Source organism: Electrona antarctica (assembly GCF_951216825.1).
Source record: "Electrona antarctica genome assembly, chromosome: 4".
Taxonomy (NCBI): Eukaryota; Metazoa; Chordata; class Actinopteri; order Myctophiformes; family Myctophidae; genus Electrona; species Electrona antarctica.
In genome coordinates, this window is record NC_136809.1 from 24,696,070 (window position 1) to 24,714,306 (window position 18,237).

At 42.3% G+C, this 18,237-nt stretch overlaps 1 protein-coding gene across 3 annotated transcripts in view; it reads left to right on the forward strand.

Annotated features, from left to right (window-relative positions):
• The first annotated feature begins 2,618 nt into the window (after window positions 1-2,618).
• The window catches only part of micu3a (mitochondrial calcium uptake family, member 3a), a 70,023-nt gene continuing 54,404 nt past the window's right edge, over window positions 2,619-18,237 (forward strand). For all 3 annotated transcript variants that reach the window (XM_079499398.1, XM_079499399.1, XM_079499400.1), the window contains exons 1-2: window positions 2,619-2,917; window positions 17,293-17,440. In XM_079499398.1, the coding sequence (XP_079355524.1) occupies window positions 2,645-2,917; window positions 17,293-17,440 (421 nt within the window). In that variant the 5' untranslated portion in view covers window positions 2,619-2,644. The remainder of the gene's footprint in view (window positions 2,918-17,292; window positions 17,441-18,237) is intronic.

An 18,237-nucleotide genomic window follows, 5' to 3' on the forward strand; every position in this document is an offset into this window, starting at 1 on the left:
CAAAGAGACAAGGACATCAAAGTGAAGGGATCTTGTAAGGGGATAAGGCAATAACAAACCCTAAGATGGGAATATACCTGTTTGAACTACAAACCTTCAAAATACCCCGATACCTGACACTTGGAGCACTTCAGAAAAATAATATTTGTTAACTCTGCTTGAGTCACTCCCCCCAAAAGATATTTGTCTTGTAGGCTTCAAATTTCATAAGACAATAATCCATTCACAAATATTTGGCCTATACCAGAAACAACTATGCAGGCGATTAAAGGCAAATAATGCAGCATTATTCTTTTTAATGTAAAACAGACATAGCCTATTTTACAATTCCGTAGGCTTATTCATTTCTACCCATTTGTGTAACAATAAGTCGCATATTGCATATTAATAAGGCTCCATATTTCCATGATTGATCCAATAACAGAAATAGCCTAAAGAAACAAGCCAGTTGGTGGATTATTCTTGCCAGCGAATAAACCAATATCCATTCAAATCAAATTGGCTGCAGCCCATTCACCAGGTCTGACTCCAGTTTACACGGTTGACTCATATGGTCCTATGTGTTCTTTAGCATTGATTTTGGCCGAGGCACGGGCTGAATGGAATCACCCTGCACGTGCGGCCGGGCTCCGTTGGGACCTGGGAGCCGCGTTGATAAATGAGCTGAAGGTGTAGAGGTGTGTGCGCGCGCGTGCGTGCGTGTGTGTGGTCGCAAGGCATGCAGGTCATTCAGCTGGCCTGTCGATTTCTCCAGCAGCACCACACATACGTTGGAGGACATATTGTTATGCCCTGGTACCCTGTGTGTTCTCTCTCTCTCTCTCTCTCTCTCTCTCTCTCTCTTTCCCCCCCACACACGCAGAGAGAGAGAGAGAGAGAGAGAGAGAGAGAGAGAGAGAGAGACGCCCATGTCCCTCTCCCCAAGGTTCATTAGTATTTATGATTTCCCCCCGAAAAACACTCTTTGAAAAATACAGAATCGATCGATCATGAGTCACCTCGAGGCTGATCAGATCATAATGTATTGGGGATCGATTCGGCCACAATGAAGATGTCAAATAGCCTACAATGGCACATCTCCGCGGTCACCCTACCGCAGTAGATAAATTGTTTCTTTTCACTTTCATATATATTTATTATAAAGAAAAGAGTTACGAGTGAGACAGAGAAGCGACAAAGGGGCGAGATTTGAATTAAGAAGTGAACCCACCATTGTCGTTCATTGGCCGCCACAAAGACACCCTCAGGGTTATATTCTGAAATATATTTCTCCCACACAGAGGGGAGTGGGTGGGGGGAAAGATAGGCTACATTATGCAATCTAATCGAATGACTGGATAATGGAATAGAATAACTGAATACGTAGCCTGGGGGTAATTTATGCAATAGTGTTTTTCAAAGACAATGACGGGGATTGCAATGGGTCCAACTTTAACTGCATGTGCAGATATCAATACTGCTGTTTAGGTCATATAACTTCACAAACATATAGAATAGAACGGAATGCCTATTATAGCTGCAGCCTCCCGACGCTCCATTATTTAAAGGTGCTGACTCCTGACTCCAACATTTGGATAAATGAAGAAAAAAACATAAAAGTAGCCTAGAAGAATATATAGTTACAAACAAAATGGGCTACAATTACTTAACAATTATGTCGGAGAAATTGAAAACCATGCAGTGCAACGTTAATAGCTCGACTTCTAACTGTAGGCCTAATCTAATCAGCCGGTGCGTTTCTATCTATGGGTTATAATGGCCACGATGTTTGATCTGTTTTACTTTTAACCTTGTAAAGGGAGCCAAAGGGAGAGTGATCCACCACGGCTTGTGTGTGAGCATGCACAATTGCACACTGAGCAGGTGCCTGGCATGTCCTTTAAAAAGCCCTTTATACTCCCAGCATCAAAGTCATTAGAAAAGCCCCATTGGCTTAATAGAATTACGCAAGGAGTTAAATGCGGAGTCATTCTTTGATATTCGTTTGATACTGGCTGCTCTCGATAGCCGCTTTGATCGTAGGCTATATGCCCAGGCCTATCTGCAAATTTGATGAAATAGTGTCCCCCATGAAAGTGAAAACTTTTTACTGAACAAATAGGCTAGGACCAATTCAGTCCATATATAGCATGGAGACTATCTTTCGTGTTGTAAATGTAATGTCCATATAGTCTTTTTTCTCCTCATGCAAGAATGTGTGTGTGTGTGTGTGTGTGTGTGTGTGTGTCTGTGTGTGTGTGTGTGTGTGTAATATTTGTTATCCGTCTCCCTGCATTTCGCTTGCAGCAATCAATCAAAGCCTATGCTGTGCCTGTTTTGTGAATCTACAATCACGGTTATAATTCGCCAAGGTTCAAATGAATGTCTTAATGCCATGGCTATACATTCCCACATGCCATCACATCTCCCCCAGTCCCCACACAACCATGCAGTCAACCGTCACATTCTAGACTATTCAAAGTGTCTGGACTGGGACTTTGCTCTCAGTCTCAGCCTCAGCATCTACAGAGATGGTGTGCCACGGGCCACGACACAAGTGAGTGACGGCCGCACATCTCGCGATGAAACCAGAGAACACACGGTCTTGTGTTGCCTGTCTGCCTGCACTCATTTCCCATCACAGCAACATAACACAACAGCAGCAATGGCCGCTTTCCGCAGAGTATCAGCGCTGGCCAGCAAGCTGAACCTCTGGTCGGCGATTGGAAACGAGGTCGTCGGGAGTCAGGCGGCCAGAAGAGCGAGGACGCGGAGGTGTGTGTCCGTCGGGGTGTCTCTCGCAGCGGGAGGCGCGGTGGCGTTCTACTTCTACAACGATATGACGAACAACACCGGAGGCAGGACGGGGGTAAACAAGCGCAGCATCCGCGGACTGAATCTGCTGCCGTCCATCCCCGCAGTGGAAGCCAAGGAAAAGGTAGGAAGGACTCCCTCGCTCCCCTTTTTAGACCCTGACGCTTGTATAACGGAACAGCCGTGAATTCAGGGAAACATGGGGCTTCTGGATTCACCCGAACATCGCAATGCCACATATAGTGACTGTATGTAAATGCTTTCTATTAAATGCCGAATAGACCTAGCATACTACTACTTTCTTCCTCTTTAGTAGCATAAAGGAACACAGAGAGAAAGAGAGAGAGAGAGAGAGAGAGAGAGAGAGCGAGAAGACAGACAGACAGACAGACAGAGAGTTGGGGCTTTGAGGAAGGTGCTGTGACTTTTCCTCACTGCATTTCCTTGACTCTCAGACCTACAGTAGGCTAGTAGCTGCAGGCCTTGGAGCAGGGCTAGCCCGCTTCTGTTTTTTTTATGGCCCAGATTGGCCTATTTTTTCCGTTTTGGGCGGATAGAATGTGTCATTTGGAAACTTGGGAATCCAAGTTTCCCAACCCACCCACCCCATGGAAACAGCCGGCTCACACTCCTTGGCTTGGTGGTGGTGGTGATGACTATGATGATACATGCTGAGGATGAAGGAGAGTCGCTCTCCACCTCAGCTGGTGCTGAAACAGTGGCAGGCAGGCTAGAGAGAGAGACTATACCCTATTCAATAAACAGTTTTATTGTTTGTTTAAAAACAACACAGCACTTTTGACCAGGGCTCATCAACATGTCCATACACCAAAGTGTCCGTGGCAAGACTTGTACGTCTATGGCCCATTTTATTTTATATAATAGCCTAAGCCCATATAAAGCTCATATAGATTACCAGCCATGGTACCTGGACCGTTGAGCCACAGCCCAGGCCAGAAGTAATTGTTGATCATATGTTTAGCTACCTTAAAAGGATCCCTGGCTAATAAGACATATGCATTTAAACATTAGCCCTCTATAACTAAAATTAGAAATTATTTCTGTTAAAATCATTGATCACTTATTTTGTAGGCCTATATCTGTGGCAAAAATAAAATATTGATGAAAATGTCCATCACAAGCTGCTGGCATGGTGATGACCACTGCTTTTGACAATGTTTTTGTGCACTGGAATTACTTTAAAAATACACTGTACAGAAAAAAGTGTCATAATGTGTGAGAAAATATGGGACAAAATAGGATTTGTCTGGCTAAAATATATATAGGCCTATATCTAAAAATGGTTTTGAAAAGATTTTTCCATGGCTGAAAATACATTGTTATAGGCCTACCGTTATATCCTATGTTTTTGGTTCTATTTACCTATTTTCTTTTTGTATTTTGAAATTGGACATAGATATTTGAATTGGACAGATTTATTTAAAATGTTACAGTATAGTTAAGAACAAGGATACAGAAAGAAAAGTACAATGTCAACTGTGAATTTAACCTTTGTCAATACTAAACTCAATAGTACTAAATCATCGCTATGGTTAAAATATTAATGCTTCTAAATACTCCTAAATAGACGATGATCACCAATTCAGCTGACAGCATAGGGGGAAAACATTTCCTTGTTGCTATGGGTCAGCTTGGCTATCAATTGACCGTGTGCACACCGCTGCCATCTTGCCAGTAGGTGCTAATTAGGTGCAACTTTCCATTGACAGAAAAGTCCTATATCTAATTGTATTAAACAACATCAAACTCACCAACATTGCAGCTGTACGGAAAGCTGTAATTACCCTCTTTTCATACATACAAATCCACCGTAGACATGTTATGAGCTACTTCCTGTCAAGAAATTCTGTGCAGGTTATTTTTTCCTAAGTATCAGAGTTTGGGAGTGCTCGTTGGATATCACTCAACAGCTCTGCGTACCACCTGTTTTGAATTTGCACATAATGCAGGAGGCAGCAGGAGGCCGCTTTCCAAAAAACAAGTGCTTCCAAACTCCAATACTTAGCTCATAACATGTCTACAGTGGATTTTTATGAAACAAACACTTTGCAGATAGAAAGAGGATAATTCAAGCTTTTCGCACAGCTGCAATGTTGGTCAGTTTGACATTGACATTGTTTAATACTTTTCTGTTTGGATGAATGGGCTGTCAATGGGAAATTGCATCTAGTTAGCACCTTGCTGGCAAGATGGCCGCGGTCTGCATAAGGTCTGGAAGTCTCTACTCACTGTGTCTATGTAGTTATAATGTGGTACAACAATAAGCTTTGATTGATTGTCCTCTTTGATTTCCTGAATGTACTAGACACTGATTGAACCTCTAATACAGTGGTGCCCAAAAGGTAGATCGTGATCTACCACTAGATCACAATGGCTGTGCTCGTAGACCCCACGACATGCCCTTAAAATATATAATCAAAAAGGGCCTGTCAGCTCAAACCCACAATGCAATACTTTGTTTTCAAGAGTGTTGCACACAAACATCAGTAGCATTAGCCTACTAAGTTATATGCAAGAGAACCTATACCAATTCCATTTCCCCCCTCTATTTCCCATTCCAAGTGTGTCTCATGTAACTTTATACTATTTCCAGCAAAGGGATAATAATTATTTTGGTCAGTAGATCTTGTTGAACTGGTCATTTTGAAAGTAGCTCTCAAGCCAAAAAAGTGTGAGCACCCCTTCTCTAATATATAGTGATTATGAATTAAGGGCCTTGCAAACTGGGAGCAATAAAAGCACCTATAGTTCATTTTCAATGAGACCTGCGTTTTAGCTCGGAGAAGTCGCTGTGCGACAACGCAAGCGTATTTACCTGAGCGCGGTCCCGTGAATTTGTTGCGCACGTGCTCGTTATGTGCACACGCCCACGACCTACCAGACCTGGATTCTGTTTAGCTTTTTTTTACGCTTGCGTTGTTGCGCCCCTCTTCAACAGACCTGGAATTGATCCAGGCAACAACAACGCCTGCGTTCCTCGCTTCACGTTTGCAAGGCCCTTTATGCTGAAACATAAGCCATTTAATTCTTGATAATAAATGGCAGTTTGTTCATTAGAGTGATGTGGACTGGAGATGCTCCACCAACGCTGAAAGAGAGGAATTTTCTATCAAAATATTCTACCACACTGCCGTGACTGACAGTTTTAGCATGTTCACGCAAAGCTCTGCCTGTCTATCCAATTTTCAATGTGCTGGGATGGATCGTTGAGGCCTGAGGTGGAGCTCAATGCCTCAGCTCCCAGTATTTCGCCCATCACACAACTCATGCCGTGCTAAGCTGAGTTGGCATTTGGCAATGACTGGGTTTGAACTTAAGGAACAGTATCCATAATAGCAACAATTGCCTTCCCTGAGAAATATGGCAAGAGCTGTCACTGTTCTTAAGGTGATAGTAGGCCAACTTAATTGTCTTCATGTGGCTATTGAGATGCTTTTCCAATGGTCCGCAGTTCTTTCCCATGCTCTTCCAAATGCCACTGCAATCCTGTCAGAGTTCTCTCAGCCCCGCCCCTGGAATCCAAACACCGCCCACGCCAGTTTCCATTGGCTCGTCAACCACGGGTGACAATGTTTGACATTCATCTTTCTAATTAATGAACATGCTAATCAACATTTGGGGTACTTCAATAAGGCTTCGTACACACCTACACAACAAATGTTCGGTCCGTGTGTGATGTCTGATTACTGTTTGATTGCTGCTCCAATTCATTTTCAATGGGAGTCACATGGTAACAATAGCTGCACCTAAGGTGCAGTTATTGTTAGGCCTAGTTCACACGTACCAAACACCAATCAAGCAATGTTTGGTCGTTTTTTTGGGCCACCAGTGCCCACCACAATGCTTTTCCAATGGGAGTTACATGGTTTGATCAAACATTTGTGTTTGATTTCTGATTGCCGATTGCTCCCCCCTCATCAAACAAAAATGTTTGGTCAAACCATGTGACTCCCATTGAAAATGAATTGGAGCAGCAATCAAACAGCAATCAGACATCACACACGGACCGAACATTTGTTGTGTAGGTGTGTACGAAGCCTTATTGAAGTACCCCAAATGTTGATTAGCATGTTCATTAATTAGAAAGATGACCGTCCTAAGACGATGATGAGGCGTTATAATGACTTACCTCTATGCCTTAATATTTAAACATTTATATAAGCTACATATATAGGAATAAAGGGACACAGAGAGACACATACAGAAATCTCCATATATGGGCATAAAAGGGACAGATGGGTGGAACGGGTACTCTGACACGGGTACAACGGGTATTGCATAGCCGGGTGCGGCATGGATCTTCAACTTCAATCGTTACAGACTCAGTGCTCAACAGCCGGGCACCGGTCTAGTTATTTCAATTTACCATCTTGTTGTGTTTCAATGTATATTGAAAAATTATGTTCAAATTAATTGTAAAGTGTGTTTTGCTTTGGTAATCTACTGAAAATCCAGCCCCCCAGTCCCAGTGGTATCAATGTATTTTTTTATCAAACTGATCCCAATCCTACGTTTGTGTTTTGAACTACTGTATACCCATTTTGAATATTTGATCCAGATCACAGCTTGGTTTGGATTTCCTGATTTGATCAGATATCAGAGTGATCCCAATCCTGATTTTTGGTTTTGAACTCCCCAAAATCCAAGGATCAGTGGGAATGGACATGTATACCCCAATCCAACCATGGGACAATATCGCAAATGGTACAGTAGTGCAACCGCCTCCAAACCTGGCACAAATGTGGCTTATGGGTCTGGCTATTGGGTAGGCTAGGCTAACCCTTTTTTATTTGATGTATTGTGTATGGAAAGTGTGTACAGTTTGTATTACATTGTGGTACGTTCAAATAAATGTTTGTAATAACTTTGTTTTGATAATGTAATAACTTTCTGCATTCATAACAAATTCTCTAACAACTTCTGCTTTTCAGAAATAAAACTACAATGCCACCTAAATGTATACATACTGTACAATGTACATGCTCAATATAGATTAGATTACACTAAAAGTTGATGGGGATAATTGGGAAGAGGCCTGGCAGGGGGTACTTTAACGTAGGTAGGGGCCAAACATTTTTCTCTTTTAAAATGATGCAGCTATTTCAGGCTGTTCCATTTGATTTTATCTATATATACAAGTGAGAAGTTGTACCCAACCCAGGAAAAGGGACCCAAAGTCACACACTGCATACATCACTGACACGTCACTGACACACTGCAACACACTACACTCACACGGCAGTGACGTCACACACTTACCCTCCGCGTCGTTCGGCCGCTATCTCCTCATATCGCGCCGAACGCCGACCCTCAACACCACCCGCGGAACATTACTCATTGCACTGACACCAACGTTGCCTCCCTTCCACACCCACGCCGGCATTGTATCTCTTCACAACAAACAATATCTCCCCAAGCACCCACACCCCTGCACGCACACACTCACATGTTGCCAGGTCTATGAAAACAAGCCCAGAAAAAATGCCATTCAACACGCTACTTACAACTCGCTTACAATTCGCGGACCTGGCAACACTGCATCCCGTGATTCCCCTCTTTTCATTGGCTGCGCCGCCAACATTGTTGCCACGTCTATGTAAACAAGGCCGCAAACCCTGACTTCCTACAGCCTACAGCCTATACTTACACACACTACCACTCGCTTACAATACGTGGACCTGGCAACACTACATCACCCCTTCCCAATGGCTCAAAACCCCACCACGTCACCCACGTGTTTTTCGTGTTACCTTTCACACTTCCGGAAACACTACCGGAAGTTACACAGTACACACACACACACACACGCGCGCGCACACACACACACACACACACACACACACACACACACACACACACACACACACACACACACACACACACACACACACACACACACACACACACACACAGTGTACAGCCTGCCGGAAACCAAAAGTAGAAGAAGAAGAACAACAACACAGGTTCTACACTGATTCTAACTTGGATGGAGAGTTACAATAATGCAAACACGACCGCGTCGACACCAGGCGTGGTACAATCGGGACGAACCGAGGCGCATATATGGATAAGAACAACAACACCAACACTACACGCACACGCGCGCGCTGCAACAACGCGCTGCAACACAAAACAGTACAACGCAGTGTCACTGCAGACACGTGTGTGTGTGTGTGTGGTGTGTGCGTGCGTGCGGGGGGGGGGGGATTTTGGATCGCCTCGCGATGCAGCTGAAATGGCACGCACACACACGCCACAAAACGCTAATAATAATAATAATAATACAAAATAAGAACACTACACTAATAATAATAATCATAACAACAGTACAGAGAACAGTACAGTACACATGAGTACAGTACAGAAAAAAAGCTCACATCAGAATATTAATCCATGTAATAATAATACAAAATAAGAACACAACACTAATAACAACTATAATATCAACAGTACAGAGAACAGTACAGTACAGTACATCAGAATATGAATCCATGTAATAATAATAATAATAATAAATAAGAACACAACACTAATAACAGTACAGAGAACAGTACAGTACAGTACACATGAGTACAGTACACTACAAAGACTTACAGTACAGTACAGTACAGTACAGTATACTGTTCCTGCGCCTTGCCATGCTCTCTTTCAATAATAATAATAATAAAAAATAAGAACACTACACTAATAACAACAATAATATTAACAGTACAGAGAACAGTACAGTACACATGAGTACAGTACAGTACAGAAAGAAAGCTCACATCAGAATATTAATCCATGTAATAATAATAATAATAATAATAACAAATAAGAACGCAACACTAATAACTATAATATCAACAGTACAGAGAACAGTACAGTACAGTACATCAGAATATTAATCCATGTAATAATAATAATAATAAAAAATAAGAACACAACACTAATAACAACAGTACAGAGAACAGTACAGTACACATGAGTACAGTACAGTACAAAGACTTACAGTACAGCACAGTACAGTACAGTATACTGTTCCTGCGCCTTGCCATGCTCGCTTTCATACGCAAATACACAAAACCAAACAGGGCCACTCAGCCAGCTTGGCAACTTTGCGCTTTCCAAGCAAATGCATAAATGAAAACATCATGGGTTGCCATTGCCTTCTTCCCATTTGCGACGCATCGCATGGCGCTAGGATGAGCGGGCCGAAGGCCCGCGAAATTCTAGTGTCTTACAATTCAATTCAGTCAATTCTCATGAATAGTCATTCCAAAATTAAATGCTTTAAGGAGGACATATAACACAAATGTATTAATTTCCAAATAGCTTCCAAAATGTTCAGTTTATGAACCTAGCTCTATAACTTTATAAACTTGATTAATTATCCAGAGACAAAGCCACAGGCATTCCAATGCACCATAAGAAGCCAACCCCCTCGTTTCCTATTTATGGCTCCATGAGCGCCCTTGGTGAAGGCAAGCATCAAAGCTTTATGAATGAATCCGTATGCTAATAAGCATGCTAGCTCTGCTGAGTAGAGCTGAGCCCTGCAGCCAAGCAGGGTTACATTTGGAAGCCACTCTGCTAATTATACAGCATGCAGCACAATCATTGGCACAGCCACTCTCTACTAATCAAGCTGTTGGGCTGATGGGGTTTTCAGAGAGAGAGAGAGAGAGAGAGAGAGAGAGAGAGAGAGAAAGGGAGATAGGGAGAGAGAGGCAGACAGACAGACAGACAGACAGAGAGAGACAAGAGAGAAAAGAGAAGAAATGCTAATCAAGTTGAAAGGAGTGTTGAGGTTCAGTATGTGTGCATTTGTGTGTATACCCACAACACAAGTGTGTGTGTGTGTGTGTGTGTGTGTGTGTGTGTGTGTGTGTGTGTGTGTGTGTGTGTGTGTGTGTGTGTGTGTGTGTGCGCGTGTGCGTGTGCGTGTGTGCGTGCGTGTGCTGTGCATGTGTGTTTGCCCACAAGCGCATGTGGATGCTTTCGCTACCCTCATTGTACTGTGCCAGAGCTGCTGACTACTCAGCATCTCAGAAACTAAAGAGTTGATGCTAAGAATAGCCCAATCTTCTCATTATGAAGGCTCAAAGACAACAGGGGGGAGATACAGTTTTGCTGCTGTCTGCATACAGTGCATAGTGAACTGCAGAGTTTTCTCTGTGTTCGCACATGTTCAGCCCCTTTAGTTATTGCAGTGCAGTGTCAACTTCACACTTGATCCTTCATTGGATCCTCAGCAATACACCCCACCATGTGTGAAGTTGATTGGATGAACAGTTGAGACAGATCAGACAGACAGACAGACAGACAGACAGACAGACAGACAGACAGACAGACAGACAGACAGACAGACAGACAGACAGACAGACAGACAGACAGACAGACAGACAGACAGGTTTACAGAGATTCAGTGGAACTGAATATATACTGTATGTATGTATGTATGTGTGTACATATATATATATATATATATATATATATATATATATATATATATATATATATATATGGTGGGCATAGAATAACTTTCTAATCTAGATTAAAATGGGTCATATGAACTCTGCCAAAGGCATTCAAAATATGCACTGCGCTACCGAAATAATGACCAGAAGTAAGTCCTTGAGACCAGGTTTCTCAGGCCAGGTGGCTCATTAGACCAGGGGCCCTAATTATGGATATTATTAACAATACAACTAGCCTATTAATACCTTATATATTTCATATTGTGAGCTTGTAGAACTGTTCACAGTGTTTCCAAGTCTAGTCATTATAAGCTACTTTGGAAAGTAAAGTTTCTTTAAAATATTGGTGGCCCTTGACAAGAAAATGTTTGAGAACCACTGCTCTAAAACAAACAATGATGTTTGACCGACAAATCTTTTTTTTATGATTTATCTTCCCCCCCGAGCTTTTTTCACATTTTTTATTTAACTACATTGTAAAAGTAACATTACTTTCTGTGCAACAACTGTAAACATGCTTTCTTGTTTAGAACCTAGCTCGAGTTAACATGTAAAAATCTTAGGATAGATGTAGAGTTTGTAGACCTATTTGAGAGTGCAGAAACATAATTGCTTTCCTTGATGTATTAATGAGCATCAATGACCATCACCTGGGCACAATCACAGACACAGCTGTCAGCTCCCCTCTGCAGGCGTCTGCTACTGAATGTGACTGCATGGTCAGTCTCTCATTTCTCTCCAAAAGCATAAAATCGATTTTCAAATGTTTTTTTATTAAATCGATATATATCGATATACGATATATCGTTACATGCCTAGTTGTTCCTGAGGTATGTGAATTATAATCTAGTAACCTCATTCACTGCCGGAGTAAATAAAAAGATAATTCACCCCCTGGCAGCGATTTAATTTTTTTTGAGGGGTGCTATGCCCAGCTTTGTGTCTGTGTGTATCACGGAATGTGATGATTTGATTGTCTGAGCACGAATGTGATTTCTTTCTTACCTTTTAAGTAGTCACAGAATATTTATCTCCAATACGATTGATTCCCTGACCGTTGATGATCACGGAGCTTTTCACTGTGTGTTAGCGCTTTTTTTTTTGGCAAACCGACAATGCGTTCCTTTGTTATGGTCTGTCAAAAATGTCATACGTCTTACACGGAAGTGGAACGCTACAGGAGCAGAGATAAAGGCATCATCTATCTATTTGATAAAACAGAGCCCAATCGCTGATTGGCTGGCTTCGGATTGGTTGTAGATTAGAATTAGATTGGTTAGTAGGGCTCATGCTTGGATTTGTGAATGAAAGGATTATTGACAGCATGGGAAGATGGAAGTGACGCAGACTATAGTATTCACAGAGAAGATAGTGTGCACATCTCAATGCCTATATTTAGGCCAGGTGATGTGTCAGGCATCAAGGCAAACATCAAGGACGAGGAAAAAACATCTACACACTAGTCTCTAGAGCTCCATGAGTCTTACTTTTATTAAAGGCAAGGAATTGCAACGTTTCGACACTAGGTCTTCATCAGGCAAAAACCAGGACGCAGTGACGCAGACTATACCAGTGCTGATAACCTTAATAAAAGCGTGAGAGATCTTCCTTATTGAATTTGCACTGGTGTAGCCGTCTGGGCACCTACAGTAGGCTGGTAAACGCCTGACAGCGTGTAGCAGGTTCGAGTCCCGATCCCAATGACCTTTGATGTGTGTTTTCCCCATGTCTCTCCCCATTTCCTGTCAGACTACTGTATATCTATCAATACATGCAAAAAACCCCCCAAAAATATAAATAAACAAAAAGAGAGTCCTGTCGAGCCCACGTGTCGCTGTCCGTGGTGCTGTGTAATGGCTGTCTCTCTCCCTCACTCTCTCATTCTGTATTTATGTTTGTAATGTTTTGGGTGGCAATTGAAATATTACAGGATTGTGTGGTACAAGACATTATTAGCAGCTTTATGCGGAACTGAACAGCACTTTAAGTGTTGTTGCGGGTGGGAGCAGCAGTCAGAAATTAACTGCAGCCGTGAGTGGGATTGTGCCGAAATCCAGTGGGATTAAAGCCCAAAGCAAAGGGTCGAGACGGGACGAGACGGTTTTTAAGATCAACCACACCAATGAGTTGCATTGGCGTGGTTGACCTTAAAACGGTTTTGTCCCAAGCAGTCCCTACCAGTGTGGTTTGGGCTTAGAAAACAATCCCACGCAGAGCTCTACTCTAGTCTATTTTCACACACAAGAAACCTTTGGCTAATGTCAACTGTTGCCTTCCATATTTGTGCATGTGCTGCTGATTTGTGCTGACGTCGACCATTTCCAGCATATAGAGCATTGTTTTACAACCACGTTGATCACGGTAGTGTAAGTCTGTCTTAGATTGTTATGTCATTGTAGCTGAAAATAAAATCCGCTATGCAGAAAATGTATGGAATTTCCTCTTCCAGCAACTCACTGTTGAGATCTGCTGGCCTGATGCCACCCCCCCTCCCCACGTTATTATAATCCAGTACCTGACCTGTAGACCTGCTCGCATTTTGGTGTTAGAGGATTGGGGAATTTCTCACTTGAACTGAGTCAATGGGTCCCTACTCCCTAGACATGAAAAATCAACAAGGTACATATAACAATCATAACAAAATCAAATAACAATTTCACAAAAAGTGAACCATTCTGATGGGATTTTACATGAGGGATGTTCCAGTTTTCCATGGCAAAATATGATGCACGGAACCATATCGCCGAGTGTCACACTTGCCTGCCCACTTGCATACTGTGTGCAAACTGGGTGTTAAGGGCTTCAGACATTTTGATGGCAGGAGTGTACCAAAGTGCCTTGGGTTACTTTGCTGTCTCAAGCAGGTGGCAAGCCCTATGCATCAGAAAAGCACCTCATTGGATGTGACCTGTGATCACACTACTTGTGGGAGGGAGAGCATCAATTCCAGCTCTGGCACTGGTATAGCTTTCCACCCTGAGGTCATCAGGGCCCCTGCCCAGACACGCCCCAAGTACTTCTCTGCCAACGCTGCGTCTTGTTCTGTCGAGGTGTCTGATTCTCCAAAGTTTGTTAAATATTTTACTGGGTCAGAAGCCATAGCTGCATGTTTGTCCCCATGCATGTCCCCACCTTGCTCATGCAGTCTTCTCCCATCATGGCAGTCAGGATATGTGCCTTGATCACGGTCGTGGCTAGTGGTGCTCCAAGACACTGGCTTTTCGCCAGTGCCATACTGCTGCCAGATCTCCTTCAACCCCATGTGATTGGAAGTATGGGGTGTAGTGTAGCAGTAATGTGAAGGTGACTATATGACAACTCTCTTGCTCTGCTTCACACGAACAGCCCACTCCACATGCACCACCAATCTGGTGTCAGCCTCCTCAATCCAGTTCAAGAGGTCCGGGATCTCTTCACCGCCAGCTGCCTTTGCTGGGAGCACCTCATCATCACAGACAACAGAGCTGACAATGATGGCATTGCCACAGACTTGATGGCAGGCACACCATATCCCGAACTAGCAGCTGGAGATTTGTCTTGTTTTTCTTAGACTCCCAGAATTTGTCAAGTTGCTGAGGGATAGGTGTGTCTCTGTTCATGCCAACAATGTTGATTCCTGTTCTTGAATCTTTGCGCTGCATGCGCACCCCTTCCTTTAGACTAGAGACATCTCAATTTAAGAATCAAGTATGATATGGATGAACTCTGGCTCTTGGCAAAGGGATGAATCTGTTGACCTGATGATGGTATCGATAACAGCACTTAAAGTAGGCAATTGTGCTAGTGGCATCTGCCGCATTTTTTACATGAATTCTACCACAACATGAGTGGCAAGAGTAGACTTTGGACTCCATTGGGTGAGGTCAAGTTCAGGCTCAATCTCACTGACAAGTTTTGACTTGTTGACATGAGCTGGAAGGTCACCATCAAGCATGGGAGATGCTGAGAGCACATTGTGAGTAAGTATCTCCTGGATATTCATGCCCCGCTCCTTAGCAATGCCCATAGTACTATCTGCCTCGGCCATGTCTTTGGATGAAACTACGTAACTTCTGCTCCTTCAGAATGGTTGTTGGTGTCTTCTGTGGTTGCTTGTTGAAATGAGGTAGCTTCCGCTTTGGTATGGTTGTGCTCATTGTCTTAGTCTATTCAACTAACCTTTCCTGTCTGTATGAGCAGTAGACACGCTCCCCATTTTTAGACAGTTTAGCAAGCGTGCAGCGACCCCTCGGTCAACAGCCTGCTTTGTGAGCAGATTGTGCAGTAGCACAGGCACATTGACCGCTATCGAGTATGGATTCTGACGCTCTAGCTCCAGCAGCTTCGCCACATTACGGTTGAATGTAAGGCGGCGATTGGTACTCAGTGCATGCTGGAGATGGCATTCTGTGTGTTTCATGGTGTGGTTGTTGGTGAGAAGGTTGAGGACATTGGTGATTGACCCAATCTCGTGGAACAAGAGCTCAAATTCTGCCACAAATTCTCCTACTACATAGTGACCACCTGGACCCTTCGACACTCGCTGAATGGTCTGCTCGACCTTCATTTCACGTCCAGTGCAGAACAAGCCTGGGCGATCCTAAACAACCCACTGGCCTATCGAAAAGTTCCGGTAGAGCTCAGGATGTGTGAACTCTAGAACCTTGATTTGTTTAAGATACCATGAGCCATGACGCAGGTAGTTTATGCAGTCCCATTCTGCAAAGATTTACATAGTCATTGACAGTAGCCACATGTAGATTCCAGTTTCATTCTCTTTACAGCATTCTTGATGATGCACCACTAACTCCAGCCAAACTCCAAAGAATTGGCATTAAGACCCAAAACCATCACACTAACTGGCATGCACACAATGGTGCACTTAGTAAAAGTGTCATTTGATTTTGTGTTATGATTTTGTTTGTATATCACTTTTATTTCTATTATAGACTCATATTCTAATTAAAGCACCAATTAAAATGAAAGTTAACGGGGGGCATTAGAATTGTTATATTTGTATGTTCATGTCTTTTGTTATAATAAATAAAACAAATAATTACGAAGAAATACAATAAAAGTAAAAATGGTTATGAGTATCACAGACGAAAAACAGTCCAAGTCCAAATTTCAGTCTGACCCCTCCACGAAAAGGCCTCGTTGTCCTGACCCCTTATCTATCATTTATACATTATGGATAAATAGTGTGGACTTAGACTGTTTTTTCGTCTGTGGCATTCGGTATTGAATAAAAATTGATTTATATCTCAATCACAAGATTATCCTTAAGGTCAAAGTAATATCAGAAATTTATTATAAATGTCAGAATTAGTTGAAATAGACTAATTGCACTTATTTCTACTCCCAGCAATGGCCAAGTTATGGCCAATGTCTTCGGAATACCAAAATGACCTTGACCATGACCTTTAAAGGTCAATATCACCCAAAATGATTAAAATAGTATCAGAAATGAACTCCACACACCTGAATTAGTCAGAATGGAGGTATTACATGTGCAAATACACCCAGAAACAAAAAAGTTGTATTTCCATCATAGCCGATGGCGGCCATATTTGATGTGGCCATTGTGCCATTCGTGCCACTATGGCGGACGAGCACCTCGTTGATTTTTCATGTCTAGGGACCCATTGACTCAGTTCAAGTGAGGAATTCCCCTAACACCAAATTGCGAGCAGGTCTACAGGTCAGGTACTGGATTATTATGGATCCCAAAGCCCTGCTGTGATTGGTCAGTAGTCACTGTGATTGACCGTTCTCATTTCTGCAACCTAACCCTAAACCTAACCTCAGTAAAATTATACCTAAACATAGTAAAACTATGCCTGCCCGGGAGCCAATCAGACAAATGGTAAGGCAGCTCTACCCTAGAACGTTCGTGGGATCCATAATCACGCATGCTCAGAATTCCAAGACATAAAGTTTACATTTAATTCATTGCAAATGGCAGCCAGATAAAGATAAACTAAAAGCAGACTGGTAAACAAAATCCTGATGTATTGGTATTTGTGTGTTTGTGTAATTTCAGGACCGTCCGTTTGACTTTGAGGATGGGGATGTGTACATGTCCTCTCATGAGTACCGCTTCCGCATGTTCAGCTCTGTGGAGTATGAAGGACAGCTGTACATGACCCCGCAGAACTTCATTCAGTCAGTGACCATGAGCGAACCAAGTAGTACGTATTGGCTTTGCTTGTTTACTGTCAAAAATTGACCACTCTCATTACGGTTCAGAAATTAACATTTGGTTAAAAACCAAAAAAATGTCCACCAGTTTTCTTAAAAAGTGTTCTGTGTTTGAACAAAGCAAAGTACACAGACTTTGTGAACACAGACACTGTAAGTTTAAATGTAACAGATTATGTCTAATAAAGTTGTGGCTTCACAGTAAATACATTGTGGGTGTCATATTGATGATGTCATGTTGATGATGTCAGTCCTACCCAAGTATGTCCCTGCTGGGACAGTGACATCATGACTTTGCAAAATGTGAAAAGTCACAACATGATAAAATATTGAGGTATTGAGCGTGCCCAAGAAATCTAGTGCTGATTGGTCACTACACTAACCACTACACTGTAGTGGTTTGCGGGGTTGCAAGAACACACACAAATGGGGGAGACACGTAATTGGCTGACTTTGTCTGCTTTTAATGTAATGCAATTAACCCTGTAACACCCAACGTTGCAATAATACAACATTATATATTTTAATGAATGAATGAATGAATTATTATTATTTTCTGTTCTTTTTTCACCTAAACGTCATCATTGATGTTCATTGCAATGCCATTGCAATGCCATTGGTCATGATATTTGCATATAAATACCCCCCACAGAGGCTGAAATTCACACAAATAAAAAATCTCTGGACTGCAATTTTGAACAATTTTGAACCCAAAATATTATTTAACCCTAATAAAAGTAAGTAAAATAACTGTAATATATGTTTTTTTGTGATCATTAGAATGTCT